The sequence below is a fragment of the Salvelinus alpinus genome, chromosome 14 (genome assembly GCF_045679555.1).
Source record: "Salvelinus alpinus chromosome 14, SLU_Salpinus.1, whole genome shotgun sequence".
Taxonomy (NCBI): domain Eukaryota; kingdom Metazoa; phylum Chordata; class Actinopteri; order Salmoniformes; family Salmonidae; genus Salvelinus; species Salvelinus alpinus.
In genome coordinates this window covers 42609848-42632413 of record NC_092099.1, presented here as the reverse complement: position 1 = coordinate 42632413, position 22566 = coordinate 42609848, and the positions used below count along the sequence as shown (strand labels likewise).

Sequence of the window (22566 nt, the reverse complement as noted above, 5' to 3'; positions counted from 1 at the left end):
CTCCAGGTTCACTGTCCCATAACAGACCCAGCTCCTCCAGGTTCACTGTCCCATAACAGACCCAGCTCCTCCAGGTTCACTGTCCCATAACAGACCCAGCTCCTCCAGGTTCACTGTCCCATAACAGACCCAGCTCCTCCAGGTTCACTGTCCCATAACAGACCCAGCTCCTCCAGGTTCACTGTCCCATAACAGACCCAGCTCCTCCAGGTTCACTGTCCCATAACAGACCCAGCTCCTCCAGGTTCACTGTCCCATAACAGACCCAGCTCCTCCAGGTTCACTGTCCCATAACAGACCCAGCTCCTCCAGGTTCACTGTCCCATAACAGACCCAGCTCCTCCAGGTTCACTGTCCCATAACAGACCCAGCTCCTCCAGGTTCACTGTCCCATAACAGACCCAGCTCCTCCAGGTTCACTGTCCCATAACAGACCCAGCTCCTCCAGGTTCACTGTCCCATAACAGACCCAGCTCCTCCAGGTTCACTGTCCCATAACAGACCCATCTCTTCCAGTTTCACTGTCCCATAACAGACCCATCTCCTCCAGGTTCACTGTCCCATAACAGACCCAGCTCCTCCAGGTTCACTGTCCCATAACAGACCCATCTCTTCCAGCTCCTCCAGGTACACTGTCCCATAACAGACCCAGCTCCTCCAGGTACACTGTCCCATAACAGACCCATCTCTTCCAGCTCCTCCAGGTACACTGTCCCATAACAGACCCAGCTCCTCCAGGTTCACTGTCCCATAACAGACCCAGCTCCTCCAGGTACACTGTCCCATAACAGACCCAGCTCCTCCAGGTACACTGTCCCATAACAGACCCATCTCCTCCAGGTTCACTGTCCCATAACAGACCCAGCTCCTCCAGGTTCACTGTCCCATAACAGACCCAGCTCCTCCAGGTTCACTGTCCCATAACAGACCCAGCTCCTCCAGGTTCACTGTCCCATAACAGACCCATCTCTTCCAGGTTCACTGTCCCATAACAGACCCAGCTCCTCCAGGTTCACTGTCCCATAACAGACCCATCTCTTCCAGGTTCACTGTCCCATAACAGACCCATCTCTTCCAGGTTCACTGTCCCATAACAGACCCAGCTCCTCCAGGTTCACTGTCCCATAACAGACCCATCTCTTCCAGGTTCACTGTCCCATAACAGACCCATCTCTTCCAGGTTCACTGTCCCATAACAGACCCAGCTCCTCCAGGTTCACTGTCCCATAACAGACCCATCTCTTCCAGGTTCACTGTCCCATAACAGACCCAGCTCCTCCAGGTTCACTGTCCCATAACAGACCCAGCCTCTCCAGCTCCTCCAGGTTCACTGTCCCATAACAGACCCAGCTCCTCCAGGTTCACTGTCCCATAACAGACCCAGCTCCTCCAGGTTCACTGTCCCATAACAGACCCAGCTCCTCCAGGTTCACTGTCCCATAACAGACCCAGCTCCTCCAGGTTCACTGTCCCATAACAGACCCAGCTCCTCCAGGTTCACTGTCCCATAACAGACCCAGCTCCTCCAGGTTCACTGTCCCATAACAGACCCAGCTCCTCCAGGTTCACTGTCCCATAACAGACCCATCTCCTCCAGCTCCTCCAGGTTCACTGTCCCATAACAGACCCAGCTCCTCCAGGTTCACTGTCCCATAACAGACCCATCTCTTCCAGGTTCACTGTCCCATAACAGACCCATCTCTCCCAGCTCCTCAAAATTCACTGTCCCATAACAGACCCATCTCTCCTAGCTCCTCCAGGTTCACTGTCCCATAACAGACCCATCTCTTCCAGCTCCTCCAGGTTCAGTGGTTAATAGCTTTATCCTGTCCTGTGTATTAAAGCCCTGGAGCTGGACTCTGTGAGAGGCACCATCCCAGCTCGCTCCAGGCTGCTGATCCGCTCCACTGTGAGGCCTGCCAGGAGGACCAGATACTGCTGGGACCTCACCTACCAGACACTCAGCTCTGCAGGTAGGTCCCCTGTTAGACAGCAGACACTCTGCAGGTAGGTCCCCTGTTAGACAGCAGACACTCAGCTCTGCAGGTAGGTCCCCTGTTAGACAGCAGACACTCTGCAGGTAGGTCCCCTGTTAGACAGTAGACACTCAGCTCTGCAGGTAGGTCCCCTGTTAGACAGCAGACACTCAGTTCTGCAGGTAGGTCCCCTGTTAGACAGTAGACACTCAGCTCTGCAGGTAGGTCCCCTGTTAGACAGCAGACACTCAGCTCTGCAGGTAGGTCCTCTGTTAGACAGGAGACACTCAGCTCTGCAGGTAGGTCCCCTGTTAGACAGCAGACACTCAGCTCTGCAGGTAGGTCCCCTGTTAGACAGCAGACACTCAGCTCTGCAGGTAGGTTCCCTGTTAGACAGCAGATACTCAGCTCTGCAGGTAGGTCCCCTGTTAGACAGCAGACACTCAGCTCTGCAGGTAGGTCCCCTGTTAGACAGCAGACACTCAGCTCTGCAGGTAGGTCCCCTGTTAGACAGCAGACACTCAGCTCTGCAGGTAGGTCCCCTGTTAGACAGCAGACACTCAGCTCTGCAGGTAGGTCCCCTGTTAGACAGCAGACACTCAGCTCTGCAGGTAGGTCCCCTGTTAGACAGCAGACACTCAGCTCTGCAGGTAGGTCCCCTGTTAGACAGCAGACACTCAGCTCTGCAGGTAGGTCCCCTGTTAGACAGCAGACACTCAGCTCTGCAGGTAGGTCCCCTGTTAGACAGCAGACACTCAGCTCTGCAGGTAGGTCCCCTGTGAGACAGCAGACACTCAGCTCTGCAGGTAGGTCCCCTGTTAGACAGCAGACACTCAGCTCTGCAGGTAGGTCCTCTGTTAGACAGCAGACACTCAGCTCTGCAGGTAGGTCCCCTGTTAGACAGCAGACACTCAGCTCTGCAGGTAGGTCCTCTGTTAGACAGCAGACACTCAGCTCTGCAGGTAGGTCCCCTGTTAGACAGCAGACACTCAGCTCTGCAGGTAGGTCCTCTGTTAGACAGCAGACACTCAGCTCTGCAGGTAGGTCCCCTGTTAGACAGCAGACACTCAGCTCTGCAGGTAGGTCCCCTGTTAGACAGCAGACACTCAGCTCTGCAGGTAGGTCCTCTGTTAGACAGGAGACACTCAGCTCTCCAGGTAGGTCCCCTGTTAGACAGCAGACACTCAGCTCTGCAGGTAGGTCCCCTGTTAGACAGGAGACACTCAGCTCTGCAGGTAGGTCCTCTGTTAGACAGGAGACACTCAGCTCTGCAGGTAGGTCCCCTGTTAGACAGTAGACACTCAGCTCTGCAGGTAGGTCCCCTGTTAGACAGCAGACACTCAGCTCTGCAGGTAGGTCCCCTGTTAGACAGCAGATACTCAGCTCTGCAGGTAGGTCCCCTGTTAGACAGCAGACACTCTGCAGGTAGGTCCCCTGTTAGACAGGAGACACTCAGCTCTGCAGGTAGGTCCCCTGTTAGACAGCAGACACTCAGCTCTGCAGGTAGGTCCCCTGTTAGACAGCAGATACTCAGCTCTGCAGGTAGGTCCCCTGTTAGACAGCAGACACTCAGTTCTGCAGGTAGGTCCCCTGTTAGACAGCAGACACTCTGCAGGTAGGTCCCCTGTGAGACAGCAGACACTCAGCTCTGCAGGTAGGTCCCCTGTTAGACAGTAGACACTCAGCTCTGCAGGTAGGTCCCCTGTTAGACAGCAGACACTCAGCTCTGCAGGTAGGTCCCCTGTTAGACAGCAGACACTCAGTTCTGCAGGTAGGTCCCCTGTTAGACAGCAGACACTCTGCAGGTAGGTCCCCTGTGAGACAGCAGACACTCAGCTCTGCAGGTAGGTCCCCTGTTAGACAGTAGACACTCAGCTCTGCAGGTAGGTTCCCTGTTAGACAGCAGACACTCAGCTCTGCAGATAGGTCCCCTGTTAGACAGCAGACACTCTGCAGGTAGGTCCCCTGTGAGACAGCAGACACTCAGCTCTGCAGGTAGGTCCCCTGTTAGACAGTAGACACTCAGCTCTGCAGGTAGGTTCCCTGTGAGACAGTAGACACTCAGCTCTGCAGGTAGGTCCCCTGTTAGACAGCAGACACTCTGCAGGTAGGTCCCCTGTGAGACAGCAGACACTCAGCTCTGCAGGTAGGTCCCCTGTTAGACAGTAGACACTCAGCTCTGCAGGTAGGTCCCCTGTTAGACAGCAGACACTCTGCAGGTAGGTCCCCTGTGAGACAGCAGACACTCAGCTCTGCAGGTAGGTCCCCTGTTAGACAGTAGACACTCAGCTCTGCAGGTAGGTCCCCTGTTAGACAGGAGACACTCAGCTCTGCAGGTAGGTCCCCTGTTAGACAGCAGACACTCTGCAGGTAGGTCCCCTGTGAGACAGCAGACACTCAGCTCTGCAGGTAGGTCCCCTGTTAGACAGTAGACACTCAGCTCTGCAGGTAGGTCCCCTGTTAGACAGCAGACACTCTGCAGGTAGGTCCCCTGTGAGACAGCAGACACTCAGCTCTGCAGGTAGGTTCCCTGTTAGACAGCAGATACTCAGCTCTGCAGGTAGGTCCCCTGTTAGACAGCAGACACTCAGCTCTGCAGGTAGGTCCCCTGTTAGACAGCAGACACTCAGCTCTGCAGGTAGGTCCCCTGTTAGACAGCAGACACTCAGCTCTGCAGGTAGGTCCCCTGTTAGACAGCAGACACTCAGCTCTGCAGGTAGGTCCCCTGTTAGACAGCAGACACTCAGCTCTGCAGGTAGGTCCCCTGTTAGACAGCAGACACTCAGTTCTGCAGGTAGGTCCCCTGTTAGACAGCAGACACTCTGCAGGTAGGTCCCCTGTGAGACAGCAGACACTCAGCTCTGCAGGTAGGTCCCCTGTTAGACAGTAGACACTCAGCTCTGCAGGTAGGTTCCCTGTTAGACAGCAGACACTCAGCTCTGCAGGTAGGTCCCCTGTTAGACAGGAGACACTCAGCTCTGCAGGTAGGTCCTCTGTTAGACAGCAGACAGTCAGCTCTGCAGGTAGGTTCCCTGTTAGACAGCAGATACTCAGCTCTGCAGGTAGGTCCCCTGTTAGACAGCAGACACTCAGCTCTGCAGGTAGGTCCCCTGTTAGACAGCAGACACTCAGCTCTGCAGGTAGGTCCCCTGTTAGACAGCAGACACTCAGCTCTGCAGGTAGGTCCCCTGTTAGACAGCAGACACTCAGCTCTGCAGGTAGGTCCCCTGTTAGACAGCAGACACTCAGCTCTGCAGGTAGGTCCCCTGTTAGACAGCAGACACTCAGCTCTGCAGGTAGGTCCCCTGTTAGACAGCAGACACTCAGCTCTGCAGGTAGGTCCCCTGTTAGACAGCAGACACTCAGCTCTGCAGGTAGGTCCCCTGTGAGACAGCAGACACTCAGCTCTGCAGGTAGGTCCCCTGTTAGACAGCAGACACTCAGCTCTGCAGGTAGGTCCTCTGTTAGACAGCAGACACTCAGCTCTGCAGGTAGGTCCCCTGTTAGACAGCAGACACTCAGCTCTGCAGGTAGGTCCTCTGTTAGACAGCAGACACTCAGCTCTGCAGGTAGGTCCCCTGTTAGACAGCAGACACTCAGCTCTGCAGGTAGGTCCCCTGTTAGACAGCAGACACTCAGCTCTGCAGGTAGGTCCTCTGTTAGACAGGAGACACTCAGCTCTCCAGGTAGGTCCCCTGTTAGACAGCAGACACTCAGCTCTGCAGGTAGGTCCCCTGTTAGACAGCAGACACTCAGCTCTGCAGGTAGGTTCCCTGTTAGACAGCAGACACTCAGCTCTGCAGGTAGGTTCCCTGTTAGACAGCAGACACTCAGCTCTGCAGGTAGGTTCCCTGTTAGACAGCAGACACTCAGCTCTGCAGGTAGGTCCCCTGTTAGACAGCAGACACTCAGCTCTGCAGGTAGGTCCCCTGTTAGACAGCAGACACTCAGCTCTGCAGGTAGGTCCCCTGTTAGACAGCAGACACTCAGCTCTGCAGGTAGGTCCCCTGTTAGACAGCAGACACTCAGCTCTGCAGGTAGGTCCCCTGTTAGACAGCAGCCACTCAGCTTTGCAGGTAGGTCCCCTGTTAGACAGCAGACACTCAGCTCTGCAGGTAGGTCCTCTGTTAGACAGTAGACACTCTGCAGGTAGGTCCCCTGTTAGACAGTAGACACTCTGCAGGTAGGTACCCTGTTAGACAGCAGACACTCAGCTCTGCAGGTAGGTCCCCTGTTAGACAGCAGACACTCAGCTCTGCAGGTAGGTCCTCTGTTAGACAGCAGACACTCAGCTCTGCAGGTAGGTCCCCTGTTAGACAGCAGACACTCAGCTCTGCAGGTAGGTCCTCTGTTAGACAGCAGACACTCAGCTCTGCAGGTAGGTCCCCTGTTAGACAGCAGACACTCAGCTCTGCAGGTAGGTCCTCTGTTAGACAGCAGATACTCAGCTCTGCAGGTAGGTCCCCTGTTAGACAGCAGACACTCTGCAGGTAGGTCCCCTGTTAGACAGGAGACACTCAGCTCTGCAGGTAGGTCCTCTGTTAGACAGCAGACACTCAGCTCTGCAGGTAGGCCCCCTGTTAGACAGCAGACACTCAGCTCTGCAGGTAGGTCCCCTGTTAGACAGGAGACACTCAGCTCTGCAGGTAGGTCCCCTGTGAGACAGCAGACACTCAGTTCTGCAGGTAGGTCCCCTGTTAGACAGCAGACACTCAGTTCTGCAGGTAGGTCCCCTGTTAGACAGCAGACACTCAGTTCTGCAGGTAGGTCCCCTGTTAGACAGCAGACACTCAGTTCTGCAGGTAGGTCCCCTGTGAGACAGCAGACACTCAGTTCTGCAGGTAGGTCCCCTGTTAGACAGCAGACACTCAGTTCTGCAGGTAGGTCCCCTGTTAGACAGCAGACACTCAGTTCTGCAGGTAGGTCCCCTGTTAGACAGCAGACACTCTGCAGGTAGGTCCCCTGTGAGACAGCAGACACTCAGCTCTGCAGGTAGGTCCCCTGTTAGACAGTAGACACTCAGCTCTGCAGGTAGGTCCCCTGTTAGACAGCAGACACTCTGCAGGTAGGTCCCCTGTGAGACAGCAGACACTCAGCTCTGCAGGTAGGTTCCCTGTTAGACAGCAGACACTCAGCTCTGCAGGTAGGTTCCCTGTTAGACAGCAGACACTCAGCTCTGCAGGTAGGTCCCCTGTTAGACAGCAGACACTCAGCTCTGCAGGTAGGTCCCCTGTTAGACAGCAGACACTCAGCTCTGCAGGTAGGTCCCCTGTTAGACAGCAGACACTCAGCTATGCAGGTAGGTCCCCTGTTAGACAGCAGACACTCAGCTCTGCAGGTAGGTCCCCTGTTAGACAGCAGACACTCAGCTCTGCAGGTAGGTCCTCTGTTAGACAGCAGACACTCAGCTCTGCAGGTAGGTCCCCTGTTAGACAGCAGACACTCAGCTCTGCAGGTAGGTCCTCTGTTAGACAGTAGACACTCTGCAGGTAGGTCCCCTGTTAGACAGTAGACACTCAGCTCTGCAGGTAGGTCCCCTGTTAGACAGTAGACACTCAGCTCTGCAGGTAGGTCCTCTGTTAGACAGCAGACACTCAGCTCTGCAGGTAGGTCCCCTGTTAGACAGTAGACACTCAGCTCTGCAGGTAGGTCCTCTGTTAGACAGCAGACACTCAGCTCTGCAGGTAGGTCCCCTGTTAGACAGTAGACACTCAGCTCTGCAGGTAGGTCCCCTGTTAGACAGCAGACACTCAGCTCTGCAGGTAGGTCCCCTGTTAGACAGTAGACACTCAGCTCTGCAGGTAGGTCCTCTGTTAGACAGCAGACACTCAGCTCTGCAGGTAGGTCCCCTGTTAGACAGCAGACACTCAGCTCTGCAGGTAGGTCCCCTGTTAGACAGCAGATACTCAGCTCTGCAGGTAGGTCCCCTGTTAGACAGCAGACACTCAGCTCTGCAGGTAGGTCCCCTGTTAGACAGCAGACACTCTGCAGGTAGGTCCCCTGTTAGACAGCAGACACTCAGCTCTGCAGGTAGGTCCCCTGTTAGACAGGAGACACTCAGCTCTGCAGGTAGGTCCCCTGTTAGACAGCAGACACTCTGCAGGTAGGTCCCCTGTTAGACAGTAGACACTCAGCTCTGCAGGTAGGTCCCCTGTTAGACAGCAGACAGTCAGCTCTGCAGGTAGGTCCCCTGTTAGACAGGAGACACTCAGCTCTGCAGGTAGGTCCCCTGTTAGACAGCAGACACTCAGCTCTGCAGGTAGGTCCCCTGTTAGACAGCAGACACTCAGCTCTGCAGGTAGGTCCCCTGTTAGACAGCAGACACTCAGCTCTGCAGGTAGGTCCCCTGTTAGACAGCAGACACTCAGCTCTGCAGGTAGGTCCCCTGTTAGACAGCAGACACTCAGCTCTGCAGGTAGGTCCCCTGTTAGACAGCAGACACTCAGCTCTGCAGGTAGGTCCCCTGTTAGACAGTAGACACTCAGCTCTGCAGGTAGGTCCTCTGTTAGACAGCAGACACTCAGCTCTGCAGGTAGGTCCCCTGTTAGACAGCAGACACTCAGCTCTGCAGGTAGGTCCTCTGTTAGACAGCAGACACTCAGCTCTGCAGGTAGGTCCCCTGTTAGACAGCAGACACTCAGCTCTGCAGGTAGGTCCCCTGTTAGACAGCAGACACTCAGCTCTGCAGGTAGGTCCCCTGTTAGACAGCAGACACTCTGCAGGTAGGTCCCCTGTTAGACAGCAGACACTCAGCTCTGCAGGTAGGTCCCCTGTTAGACAGTAGACACTCAGCTCTGCAGGTAGGTCCTCTGTTAGACAGCAGACACTCAGCTCTGCAGGTAGGTCCCCTGTTAGACAGCAGACACTCAGCTCTGCAGGTAGGTCCCCTGTTAGACAGCAGACACTCAGCTCTGCAGGTAGGTCCCCTGTGAGACAGCAGACAGTCAGCTCTGCAGGTAGGTCCCCTGTTAGACAGCAGACACTCAGCTCTGCAGGTAGGTCCCCTGTTAGACAGCAGACACTCAGCTCTGCAGGTAGGTCCTCTGTTAGACAGCAGACACTCAGCTCTGCAGGTAGGTCCCCTGTTAGACAGCAGACACTCAGTTCTGCAGGTAGGTCCCCTGTTAGACAGCAGACACTCAGCTCTGCAGGTAGGTCCCCTGTGAGACAGCAGACAGTCAGCTCTGCAGGTAGGTCCCCTGTTAGACAGCAGACACTCAGCTCTGCAGGTAGGTCCCCTGTTAGACAGCAGACACTCAGCTCTGCAGGTAGGTCCTCTGTTAGACAGCAGACACTCAGCTCTGCAGGTAGGTCCCCTGTTAGACAGCAGACACTCAGCTCTGCAGGTAGGTCCCCTGTTAGACAGTAGACACTCTGCAGGTAGGTCCTCTGTTAGACAGGAGACACTCAGCTCTGCAGGTAGGTCCCCTGTTAGACAGCAGACACTCAGCTCTGCAGGTAGGTCCCCTGTTAGACAGCAGACACTCAGCTCTGCAGGTAGGTCCCCTGTTAGACAGCAGACACTCAGCTCTGCAGGTAGGTCCTCTGTTAGACAGCAGACACTCAGCTCTGCAGGTAGGTCCCCTGTTAGACAGTAGACACTCTGCAGGTAGGTCCTCTGTTGGACAGGAGACACTCAGCTCTGCAGGTAGGTCCCCTGTTAGACAGCAGACACTCAGCTCTGCAGGTAGGTTCCCTGTTAGACAGCAGACACTCAGCTCTGCAGGTAGGTCCCCTGTTAGACAGCAGACACTCAGCTCTGCAGGTAGGTCCCCTGTTAGACAGCAGACACTCAGCTCTGCAGGTAGGTCCCCTGTTAGACAGCAGACACTCAGCTCTGCAGGTAGGTCCTCTGTTAGACAGCAGACACTCAGCTCTGCAGGTAGGTCCCCTGTTAGACAGCAGACACTCAGCTCTGCAGGTAGGTCCTCTGTTAGACAGCAGACACTCAGCTCTGCAGGTAGGTCCCCTGTTAGACAGCAGACACTCAGCTCTGCAGGTAGGTCCCCTGTTAGACAGCAGACACTCAGCTCTGCAGGTAGGTCCCCTGTTAGACAGCAGACACTCAGCTCTGCAGGTAGGTCCTCTGTTAGACAGCAGACACTCAGCTCTGCAGGTAGGTCCCCTGTTAGACAGCAGACACTCAGCTCTGCAGGTAGGTCCCCTGTGAGACAGCAGACACTCAGCTCTGCAGGTAGGTCCCCTGTTAGACAGTAGACACTCAGCTCTGCAGGTAGGTCCCCTGTTAGACAGCAGACACTCTGCAGGTAGGTCCCCTGTTAGACAGTAGACACTCAGCTCTGCAGGTAGGTCCCCTGTGAGACAGCAGACACTCAGCTCTGCAGGTAGGTCCCCTGTTAGACAGCAGACACTCAGCTCTGCAGGTAGGTCCCCTGTTAGACAGCAGACACTCAGCTCTGCAGGTAGGTCCTCTGTTAGACAGCAGACACTCAGCTCTGCAGGTAGGTCCCCTGTTAGACAGCAGACACTCAGCTCTGCAGGTAGGTCCCCTGTTAGACAGCAGACACTCAGCTCTGCAGGTAGGTCCCCTGTGAGACAGCAGACACTCAGCTCTGCAGGTAGGTCCCCTGTTAGACAGCAGACACTCAGCTCTGCAGGTAGGTTCCCTGTTAGACAGCAGACACTCTGCAGGTAGGTCCTCTGTTAGACAGGAGACACTCAGCTCTGCAGGTAGGTCCCCTGTTAGACAGCAGACACTCAGCTCTGCAGGTAGGTTCCCTGTTAGACAGCAGACACTCAGCTCTGCAGGTAGGTTCCCTGTTAGACAGCAGACACTCAGCTCTGCAGGTAGGTCCCCTGTGAGACAGCAGACACTCAGCTCTGCAGGTAGGTTCCCTGTTAGACAGCAGACACTCAGCTCTGCAGGTAGGTCCCCTGTTAGACAGCAGACACTCAGCTCTGCAGGTAGGTCCCCTGTTAGACAGCAGACACTCAGCTCTGCAGGTAGGTACCCTGTTAGACAGCAGACACTCAGCTCTGCAGGTAGGTCCCCTGTTAGACAGCAGACACTCAGCTCTGCAGGTAGGTCCCCTGTTAGACAGCAGACACTCAGCTCTGCAGGTAGGTCCCCTGTTAGACAGCAGACACTCAGCTCTGCAGGTAGGTCCCCTGTTAGACAGCAGACACTCAGCTCTGCAGGTAGGTCCCCTGTTAGACAGCAGACACTCAGCTCTGCAGGTAGGTTCCTTGTTAGACAGCAGACACTCAGCTCTGCAGGTAGGTCCCCTGTTAGACAGCAGATACTCAGCTCTGCAGGTAGGTCCCCTGTTAGACAGCAGACACTCTGCAGGTAGGTCCCCTGTTAGACAGGAGACACTCAGCTCTGCAGGTAGGTCCCCTGTGAGACAGCAGACACTCAGCTCTGCAGGTAGGTCCCCTGTTAGACAGCAGACACTCAGTTCTGCAGGTAGGTCCCCTGTTAGACAGCAGACACTCTGCAGGTAGGTCCCCTGTGAGACAGCAGACACTCAGCTCTGCAGGTAGGTCCCCTGTTAGACAGTAGACACTCAGCTCTGCAGGTAGGTCCCCTGTTAGACAGCAGACACTCTGCAGGTAGGTCCCCTGTTAGACAGGAGACACTCAGCTCTGCAGGTAGGTCCCCTGTTAGACAGCAGACACTCAGCTCTGCAGGTAGGTCCCCTGTTAGACAGCAGACACTCAGTTCTGCAGGTAGGTCCCCTGTTAGACAGCAGACACTCAGTTCTGCAGGTAGGTCCCCTGTTAGACAGCAGACACTCTGCAGGTAGGTCCCCTGTGAGACAGCAGACACTCAGCTCTGCAGGTAGGTCCCCTGTTAGACAGTAGACACTCAGCTCTGCAGGTAGGTCCCCTGTTAGACAGCAGACACTCAGTTCTGCAGGTAGGTCCCCTGTTAGACAGCAGACACTCTGCAGGTAGGTCCCCTGTGAGACAGCAGACACTCAGCTCTGCAGGTAGGTCCCCTGTTAGACAGTAGACACTCAGCTCTGCAGGTAGGTCCCCTGTGAGGCAGCAGACACTCAGCTCTGCAGGTAGGTCCCCTGTTAGACAGTAGACACTCAGCTCTGCAGGTAGGTCCCCTGTTAGACAGCAGACAGTCAGCTCTGCAGGTAGGTCCCCTGTTAGACAGCAGACACTCAGCTCTGCAGGTAGGTTCCCTGTTAGACAGCAGACACTCAGCTCTGCAGGTAGGTCCCCTGTTAGACAGTAGACACTCAGCTCTGCAGGTAGGTCCCCTGTTAGACAGCAGACAGTCAGCTCTGCAGGTAGGTCCCCTGTTAGACAGGAGACACTCAGCTCTGCAGGTAGGTCCCCTGTTAGACAGCAGACACTCAGTTCTGCAGGTAGGTCCCCTGTTAGACAGCAGACACTCTGCAGGTAGGTCCCCTGTGAGACAGCAGACACTCAGCTCTGCAGGTAGGTCCCCTGTTAGACAGTAGACACTCAGCTCTGCAGGTAGGTCCCCTGTGAGACAGCAGACACTCAGCTCTGCAGATAGGTCCCCTGTTAGACAGTAGACACTCAGCTCTGCAGGTAGGTCCCCTGTTAGACAGCAGACAGTCAGCTCTGCAGGTAGGTCCCCTGTTAGACAGCAGACACTCAGCTCTGCAGGTAGGTCCCCTGTGAGACAGCAGACACTCAGCTCTGCAGGTAGGTCCCCTGTTAGACAGTAGACACTCAGCTCTGCAGGTAGGTCCCCTGTTAGACAGCAGACAGTCAGCTCTGCAGGTAGGTCCCCTGTTAGACAGCAGACACTCAGCTCTGCAGGTAGGTCCTCTGTTAGACAGTAGACACTCAGCTCTGCAGGTAGGTCCCCTGTTAGACAGCAGACAGTCAGCTCTGCAGGTAGGTCCCCTGTTAGACAGCAGACACTCAGCTCTGCAGGTAGGTCCCCTGTTAGACAGCAGACACTCAGCTCTGCAGGTAGGTCCCCTGTTAGACAGCAGACAGTCAGCTCTGCAGGTAGGTCCCCTGTTAGACAGCAGACACTCAGCTCTGCAGGTAGGTCCCCTGTTAGACAGCAGACACTCAGCTCTGCAGGTAGGTCCCCTGTTAGACAGCAGACACTCAGCTCTGCAGGTAGGTCCCCTGTTAGACAGTAGACACTCAGCTCTGCAGGTAGGTCCCCTGTTAGACAGTAGACACTCTGCAGGTAGGTCCCCTGTGAGACAGCAGACACTCAGCTCTGCAGGTAGGTCCCCTGTTAGACAGGAGACACTCAGCTCTGCAGGTAGGTCCCCTGTTAGACAGCAGACACTCAGCTCTGCAGGTAGGTCCCCTGTTAGACAGCAGACACTCAGCTCTGCAGGTAGGTCCCCTGTTAGACAGCAGACACTCAGCTCTGCAGGTAGGTCCCCTGTTAGACAGCAGACACTCAGCTCTGCAGGTAGGTCCCCTGTTAGACAGCAGACACTCAGCTCTGCAGGTAGGTCCCCTGTTAGACAGCAGACACTCAGCTCTGCAGGTAGGTCCCCTGTTAGACAGCAGACACTCAGCTCTGCAGGTAGGTCCCCTGTTAGACAGCAGACACTCAGCTCTGCAGGTAGGTCCCCTGTTAGACAGCAGACACTCAGCTCTGCAGGTAGGTCCCCTGTTAGACAGTAGACACTCTGCAGGTAGGTCCCCTGTGAGACAGCAGACACTCAGCTCTGCAGGTAGGTCCCCTGTTAGACAGTAGACACTCAGCTCTGCAGGTAGGTCCCCTGTTAGACAGTAGACACTCTGCAGGTAGGTCCCCTGTGAGACAGCAGACACTCAGCTCTGCAGGTAGGTCCCCTGTTAGACAGTAGACACTCAGCTCTGCAGGTAGGTCCCCTGTTAGACAGCAGACACTCAGCTCTGCAGGTAGGTCCCCTGTTAGACAGCAGACACTCAGCTCTGCAGGTAGGTCCCCTGTTAGACAGCAGACACTCAGCTCTGCAGGTAGGTCCCCTGTTAGACAGCAGACACTCAGCTCTGCAGGTAGGTCCCCTGTTAGACAGCAGACACTCAGCTCTGCAGGTAGGTCCCCTGTTAGACAGCAGACACTCAGCTCTGCAGGTAGGTCCCCTGTTAGACAGCAGACACTCAGCTCTGCAGGTAGGTCCCCTGTTAGACAGCAGACACTCAGCTCTGCAGGTAGGTCCTCTGTTAGACAGCAGACACTCAGCTCTGCAGGTAGGTCCCCTGTTAGACAGCAGACACTCAGCTCTGCAGGTAGGTACCCTGTTAGACAGCAGACACTCAGCTCTGCAGGTAGGTCCTCTGTTAGACAGCAGACACTCAGCTCTGCAGGTAGGTCCCCTGTGAGACAGCAGACACTCAGCTCTGCAGGTAGGTCCCCTGTTAGACAGCAGACACTCAGCTCTGCAGGTAGGTCCTCTGTTAGACAGTAGACACTCAGTTCTGCAGGTAGGTCCCCTGTTAGACAGCAGACACTCTGCAGGTAGGTCCCCTGTGAGACAGCAGACACTCAGCTCTGCAGGTAGGTCCCCTGTTAGACAGTAGACACTCAGCTCTGCAGGTAGGTCCCCTGTTAGACAGTAGACACTCAGCTCTGCAGGTAGGTCCCCTGTTAGACAGCAGACACTCAGCTCTGCAGGTAGGTCCCCTGTTAGACAGCAGACACTCAGCTCTGCAGGTAGGTCCCCTGTTAGACAGCAGACACTCAGCTCTGCAGGTAGGTCCCCTGTTAGACAGCAGACACTCAGCTCTGCAGGTAGGTCCCCTGTTAGACAGCAGACACTCAGCTCTGCAGGTAGGTCCCCTGTTAGACAGGAGACATTCAGCTCTGCAGGTAGGTCCCCTGTTAGACAGCAGACACTCAGTTCTGCAGGTAGGTCCCCTGTTAGACAGCAGACACTCTGCAGGTAGGTCCCCTGTGAGACAGCAGACACTCAGCTCTGCAGGTAGGTCCCCTGTTAGACAGCAGACACTCAGTTCTGCAGGTAGGTCCCCTGTTAGACAGCAGACACTCTGCAGGTAGGTCCCCTGTGAGACAGCAGACACTCAGCTCTGCAGGTAGGTCCCCTGTTAGACAGTAGACACTCAGCTCTGCAGGTAGGTCCCCTGTGAGACATCAGACACTCAGCTCTGCAGGTAGGTCCCCTGTTAGACAGGAGACACTCAGCTCTGCAGGTAGGTTCCCTGTTAGACAGCAGACACTCAGCTCTGCAGGTAGGTCCCCTGTGAGACAGCAGACACTCAGCTCTGCAGGTAGGTTCCCTGTTAGACAGCAGACACTCAGCTCTGCAGGTAGGTCCCCTGTTAGACAGCAGACACTCTGCAGGTAGGTTCCCTGTTAGACAGCAGACACTCAGCTCTGCAGGTAGGTCCCCTGTTAGACAGCAGACACTCAGCTCTGCAGGTAGGTCCTCTGTTAGACAGCAGACACTCAGCTCTGCAGGTAGGTCCCCTGTTAGACAGCAGACACTCAGCTCTGCAGGTAGGTCCTCTGTTAGACAGTAGACACTCTGCAGGTAGGTCCCCTGTTAGACAGTAGACACTCTGCAGGTAGGTCCCCTGTTAGACAGCAGACACTCAGCTCTGCAGGTAGGTCCCCTGTTAGACAGCAGACACTCAGCTCTGCAGGTAGGTCCTCTGTTAGACAGCAGATACTCAGCTCTGCAGGTAGGTCCCCTGTTAGACAGCAGACACTCTGCAGGTAGGTCCCCTGTTAGACAGCAGACACTCTGCAGGTAGGTCCCCTGTGAGACAGCAGACACTCAGCTCTGCAGGTAGGTCCCCTGTTAGACAGTAGACACTCAGCTCTGCAGGTAGGTCCCCTGTTAGACAGGAGACACTCAGCTCTGCAGGTAGGTCCCCTGTTAGACAGCAGACACTCAGTTCTGCAGGTAGGTCCCCTGTTAGACAGCAGACACTCTGCAGGTAGGTCCCCTGTGAGACAGCAGACACTCAGCTCTGCAGGTAGGTCCCCTGTTAGACAGTAGACACTCAGCTCTGCAGGTAGGTCCCCTGTGAGACAGCAGACACTCAGCTCTGCAGGTAGGTCCTCTGTTAGACAGCAGACACTCAGCTCTGCAGGTAGGTCCCCTGTTAGACAGTAGACACTCAGCTCTGCAGGTAGGTCCCCTGTGAGACAGCAGACACTCAGCTCTGCAGGTAGGTCCTCTGTTAGACAGCAGACAGTCAGCTCTGCAGGTAGGTCCCCTGTTAGACAGCAGACACTCAGCTCTGCAGGTAGGTCCCCTGTTAGACAGCAGACACTCAGCTCTGCAGGTAGGTCCCCTGTTAGACAGTAGACACTCAGCTCTGCAGGTAGGTCCCCTGTGAGACAGCAGACACTCAGCTCTGCAGGTAGGTCCTCTGTTAGACAGCAGACAGTCAGCTCTGCAGGTAGGTCCCCTGTTAGACAGCAGACACTCAGCTCTGCAGGTAGGTCCCCTGTTAGACAGCAGACACTCAGCTCTGCAGGTAGGTCCCCTGTTAGACAGCAGACACTCAGCTCTGCAGGTAGGTCCCCTGTTAGACAGCAGACAGTCAGCTCTGCAGGTAGGTCCCCTGTTAGACAGCAGACACTCAGCTCTGCAGGTAGGTTCCCTGTTAGACAGCAGACACTCAGCTCTGCAGGTAGGTTCCCTGTTAGACAGCAGACACTCAGCTCTGCAGGTAGGTTCCCTGTTAGACAGCAGACACTCAGCTCTGCAGGTAGGTCCCCTGTTAGACAGCAGACACTCAGCTCTGCAGGTAGGTCCCCTGTTAGACAGCAGACACTCAGCTCTGCAGGTAGGTCCCCTGTTAGACAGCAGACACTCAGCTCTGCAGGTAGGTCCCCTGTTAGACAGCAGACACTCAGCTCTGCAGGTAGGTCCCCTGTTAGACAGCAGACACTCAGCTCTGCAGGTAGGTCCTCTGTTAGACAGCAGACACTCAGCTCTGCAGGTAGGTCCCCTGTTAGACAGCAGACACTCAGCTCTGCAGGTAGGTCCTCTGTTAGACAGTAGACACTCTGCAGGTAGGTCCCCTGTTAGACAGTAGACACTCTGCAGGTAGGTCCCCTGTTAGACAGCAGACACTCAGCTCTGCAGGTAGGTCCCCTGTTAGACAGCAGATACTCAGCTCTGCAGGTAGGTCCCCTGTTAGACAGCAGACACTCAGCTCTGCAGGTAGGTCCCCTGTTAGACAGCAGACACTCTGCAGGTAGGTCCTCTGTTAGACAGCAGACACTCAGCTCTGCAGGTAGGTCCCCTGTTAGACAGCAGACACTCAGCTCTGCAGGTAGGTCCCCTGTTAGACAGCAGACACTCAGCTCTGCAGGTAGGTCCCCTGTGAGACAGCAGACACTCAGCTCTGCAGGTAGGTCCCCTGTTAGACAGGAGACACTCAGCTCTGCAGGTAGGTCCCCTGTTAGACAGCAGACACTCTGCAGGTAGGTCCCCTGTTAGACAGTAGACACTCAGCTCTGCAGGTAGGTCCCCTGTTAGACAGGAGACAGTCAGCTCTGCAGGTAGGTCCCCTGTTAGACAGCAGACACTCTGCAGGTAGGTCCCCTGTTAGACAGCAGACACTCAGCTCTGCAGGTAGGTCCCCTGTTAGACAGGAGACAGTCAGCTCTGCAGGTAGGTCCCCTGTTAGACAGCAGACACTCAGCTCTGCAGGTAGGTCCCCTGTTAGACAGTAGACACTCAGCTCTGCAGGTAGGTCCTCTGTTAGACAGTAGACACTCAGCTCTGCAGGTAGGTCCCCTGTTAGACAGCAGACAGTCAGCTCTGCAGGTAGGTCCTCTGTTAGACAGTAGACACTCTGCAGGTAGGTCCCCTGTTAGACAGCAGACACTCAGCTCTGCAGGTAGGTCCCCTGTTAGACAGTAGACACTCAGCTCTGCAGGTAGGTCCCCTGTGAGACAGCAGACACTCAGCTCTGCAGGTAGGTCCCCTGTTAGACAGTAGACACTCAGCTCTGCAGGTAGGTCCCCTGTTAGACAGCAGACACTCTGCAGGTAGGTCCCCTGTTAGACAGTAGACACTCAGCTCTGCAGGTAGGTCCCCTGTGAGACAGCAGACACTCAGCTCTGCAGGTAGGTCCCCTGTTAGACAGCAGACACTCAGCTCTGCAGGTAGGTACCCTGTTAGACAGCAGACACTCAGCTCTGCAGGTAGGTCCTCTGTTAGACAGCAGACACTCAGCTCTGCAGGTAGGTCCCCTGTTAGACAGCAGACACTCAGCTCTGCAGGTAGGTCCCCTGTTAGACAGCAGACACTCAGCTCTGCAGGTAGGTCCCCTGTGAGACAGCAGACACTCAGCTCTGCAGGTAGGTCCCCTGTTAGACAGTAGACACTCAGCTCTGCAGGTAGGTCCCCTGTTAGACAGCAGACACTCTGCAGGTAGGTCCTCTGTTAGACAGGAGACACTCAGCTCTGCAGGTAGGTCCCCTGTTAGACAGCAGACACTCAGCTCTGCAGGTAGGTCCCCTGTTAGACAGCAGACACTCAGCTCTGCAGGTAGGTCCTCTGTTAGACAGCAGACACTCAGCTCTGCAGGTAGGTCCCCTGTTAGACAGCAGACACTCAGCTCTGCAGGTAGGTCCCCTGTTAGACAGCAGACACTCAGCTCTGCAGGTAGGTCCTCTGTTAGACAGTAGACACTCTGCAGGTAGGTCCCCTGTTAGACAGTAGACACTCTGCAGGTAGGTCCCCTGTTAGACAGCAGACACTCAGCTCTGCAGGTAGGTCCCCTGTTAGACAGCAGACACTCAGCTCTGCAGGTAGGTCCCCTGTTAGACAGCAGACACTCAGCTCTGCAGGTAGGTCCTCTGTTAGACAGTAGACACTCTGCAGGTAGGTCCCCTGTTAGACAGTAGACACTCTGCAGGTAGGTCCCCTGTTAGACAGCAGACACTCAGCTCTGCAGGTAGGTCCCCTGTTAGACAGTAGACACTCAGCTCTGCAGGTAGGTCCTCTGTTAGACAGCAGACACTCAGCTCTGCAGGTAGGTTCTCTGTTAGACAGCAGACACTCAGCTCTGCAGGTAGGTCCCCTGTTAGACAGCAGACACTCAGCTCTGCAGGTAGGTTCCCTGTTAGACAGCAGACACTCAGCTCTGCAGGTAGGTCCCCTGTTAGACAGCAGACACTCTGCAGGTAGGTCCCCTGTTAGACAGCAGACACTCAGCTCTGCAGGTAGGTCCCCTGTTAGACAGCAGACAGTCAGCTCTGCAGGTAGGTCCCCTGTTAGACAGCAGACACTCAGCTCTGCAGGTAGGTCCCCTGTTAGACAGCAGACACTCAGCTCTGCAGGTAGGTCCCCTGTTAGACAGCAGACACTCAGCTCTGCAGGTAGGTCCCCTGTTAGACAGTAGACACTCAGCTCTGCAGGTAGGTTCCCTGTTAGACAGCAGACACTCAGCTCTGCAGGTAGGTTCCCTGTTAGACAGCAGACACTCAGCTCTGCAGGTAGGTCCCCTGTTAGACAGCAGACACTCTGCAGGTAGGTCCCCTGTTAGACAGCAGACACTCAGCTCTGCAGGTAGGTCCCCTGTTAGACAGCAGACACTCAGCTCTGCAGGTAGGTCCTCTGTTAGACAGTAGACACTCTGCAGGTAGGTCCCCTGTTAGACAGTAGACACTCTGCAGGTAGGTCCCCTGTTAGACAGCAGACACTCAGCTCTGCAGGTAGGTCCCCTGTTAGACAGCAGACACTCAGCTCTGCAGGTAGGTCCCCTGTTAGACAGCAGACACTCAGCTCTGCAGGTAGGTCCCCTGTTAGACAGCAGACAGTCAGCTCTGCAGGTAGGTCCCCTGTTAGACAGGAGACACTCAGCTCTGCAGGTAGGTCCCCTGTTAGACAGCAGACACTCAGTTCTGCAGGTAGGTCCCCTGTTAGACAGCAGACACTCTGCAGGTAGGTCCCCTGTGAGACAGCAGACACTCAGCTCTGCAGGTAGGTCCCCTGTTAGACAGTAGACACTCAGTTCTGCAGGTAGGTTCCCTGTGAGACAGCAGACACTCAGCTCTGCAGATAGGTCCCCTGTTAGACAGTAGACACTCAGCTCTGCAAGTAGGTCCCCTGTTAGACAGCAGACAGTCAGCTCTGCAGGTAGGTCCCCTGTTAGACAGCAGACACTCAGCTCTGCAGGTAGGTCCCCTGTGAGACAGCAGACACTCAGCTCTGCAGGTAGGTCCCCTGTTAGACAGTAGACACTCAGCTCTGCAGGTAGGTCCCCTGTTAGACAGCAGACAGTCAGCTCTGCAGGTAGGTCCCCTGTTAGACAGCAGACACTCAGCTCTGCAGGTAGGTCCTCTGTTAGACAGTAGACACTCAGCTCTGCAGGTAGGTCCCCTGTTAGACAGCAGACAGTCAGCTCTGCAGGTAGGTCCCCTGTTAGACAGCAGACACTCAGCTCTGCAGGTAGGTCCCCTGTTAGACAGCAGACACTCAGCTCTGCAGGTAGGTCCCCTGTTAGACAGCAGACAGTCAGCTCTGCAGGTAGGTCCCCTGTTAGACAGCAGACACTCAGCTCTGCAGGTAGGTCCCCTGTTAGACAGCAGACACTCAGCTCTGCAGGTAGGTCCCCTGTTAGACAGCAGACACTCAGCTCTGCAGGTAGGTCCCCTGTTAGACAGTAGACACTCAGCTCTGCAGGTAGGTCCCCTGTTAGACAGTAGACACTCTGCAGGTAGGTCCCCTGTTAGACAGCAGACACTCAGCTCTGCAGGTAGGTCCCCTGTTAGACAGCAGACACTCAGCTCTGCAGGTAGGTCCTCTGTTAGACAGTAGACACTCTGCAGGTAGGTCCCCTGTTAGACAGTAGACACTCTGCAGGTAGGTCCCCTGTTAGACAGCAGACACTCAGCTCTGCAGGTAGGTCCCCTGTTAGACAGCAGACACTCAGCTCTGCAGGTAGGTCCCCTGTTAGACAGCAGACACTCAGCTCTGCAGGTAGGTCCCCTGTTAGACAGTAGACACTCAGCTCTGCAGGTAGGCCCTCTGTTAGACAGTAGACACTCAGCTCTGCAGGTAGGTCCCCTATTAGACAGTAGACACTCAGCTCTGCAGGTAGGTTCCCTGTTAGACAGCAGACACTCAGCTCTGCAGGTAGGTCCCCTGTTAGACAGTAGACACTCAGCTCTGCAGGTAGGTCCTCTGTTAGACAGCAGACACTCAGCTCTGCAGGTAGGTCCCCTGTTAGACAGTAGACACTCAGCTCTGCAGGTAGGTCCCCTGTTAGACAGCAGACACTCAGCTCTGCAGGTAGGTCCCCTGTTAGACAGCAGACACTCAGCTCTGCAGGTAGGTCCTCTGTTAGACAGCAGACACTCAGCTCTGCAGGTAGGTCCCCTGTTAGACAGCAGACACTCAGCTCTGCAGGTAGGTCCCCTGTTAGACAGCAGACACTCAGCTCTGCAGGTAGGTCCTCTGTTAGACAGTAGACACTCTGCAGGTAGGTCCCCTGTTAGACAGTAGACACTCTGCAGGTAGGTCCCCTGTTAGACAGCAGACACTCAGCTCTGCAGGTAGGTCCCCTGTTAGACAGCAGACACTCAGCTCTGCAGGTAGGTCCCCTGTTAGACAGCAGACAGTCAGCTCTGCAGGTAGGTCCCCTGTTAGACAGCAGACACTCAGCTCTGCAGGTAGGTCCCCTGTTAGACAGCAGACACTCAGCTCTGCAGGTAGGTCCCCTGTTAGACAGCAGACACTCAGCTCTGCAGGTAGGTCCCCTGTTAGACAGTAGACACTCAGCTCTGCAGGTAGGTCCCCTGTTAGACAGTAGACACTCTGCAGGTAGGTCCCCTGTTAGACAGCAGACACTCAGCTCTGCAGGTAGGTCCCCTGTTAGACAGCAGACACTCAGCTCTGCAGGTAGGTCCTCTGTTAGACAGTAGACACTCTGCAGGTAGGTCCCCTGTTAGACAGTAGACACTCTGCAGGTAGGTCCCCTGTTAGACAGCAGACACTCAGCTCTGCAGGTAGGTCCCCTGTTAGACAGCAGACACTCAGCTCTGCAGGTAGGTCCCCTGTTAGACAGCAGACACTCAGCTCTGCAGGTAGGTCCCCTGTTAGACAGTAGACACTCAGCTCTGCAGGTAGGCCCTCTGTTAGACAGTAGACACTCAGCTCTGCAGGTAGGTCCCCTATTAGACAGTAGACACTCAGCTCTGCAGGTAGGTTCCCTGTTAGACAGCAGACACTCAGCTCTGCAGGTAGGTCCCCTGTTAGACAGTAGACACTCAGCTCTGCAGGTAGGTCCTCTGTTAGACAGCAGACACTCAGCTCTGCAGGTAGGTCCCCTGTTAGACAGTAGACACTCAGCTCTGCAGGTAGGTCCCCTGTTAGACAGCAGACACTCAGCTCTGCAGGTAGGTCCCCTGTTAGACAGCAGACACTCAGCTCTGCAGGTAGGTCCTCTGTTAGACAGCAGACACTCAGCTCTGCAGGTAGGTCCCCTGTTAGACAGCAGACACTCAGCTCTGCAGGTAGGTCCCCTGTTAGACAGCAGACACTCAGCTCTGCAGGTAGGTCCTCTGTTAGACAGTAGACACTCTGCAGGTAGGTCCCCTGTTAGACAGTAGACACTCTGCAGGTAGGTCCCCTGTTAGACAGCAGACACTCAGCTCTGCAGGTAGGTCCCCTGTTAGACAGCAGACACTCAGCTC

General features: G+C 55.4%; 1 protein-coding gene across 1 annotated transcript in view; it reads left to right on the top strand.

Annotated features, from left to right (window-relative positions):
* Positions 1-22566, top strand: part of cfap65 (cilia and flagella associated protein 65) — a 107219-nt gene that overhangs the window by 36330 nt on the left and 48323 nt on the right. Inside the window, exon 17 of the mRNA XM_071341500.1 lies at positions 1845-1973. Coding sequence (XP_071197601.1) covers positions 1845-1973 — 129 coding nt within the window. The remainder of the gene's footprint in view (positions 1-1844; positions 1974-22566) is intronic.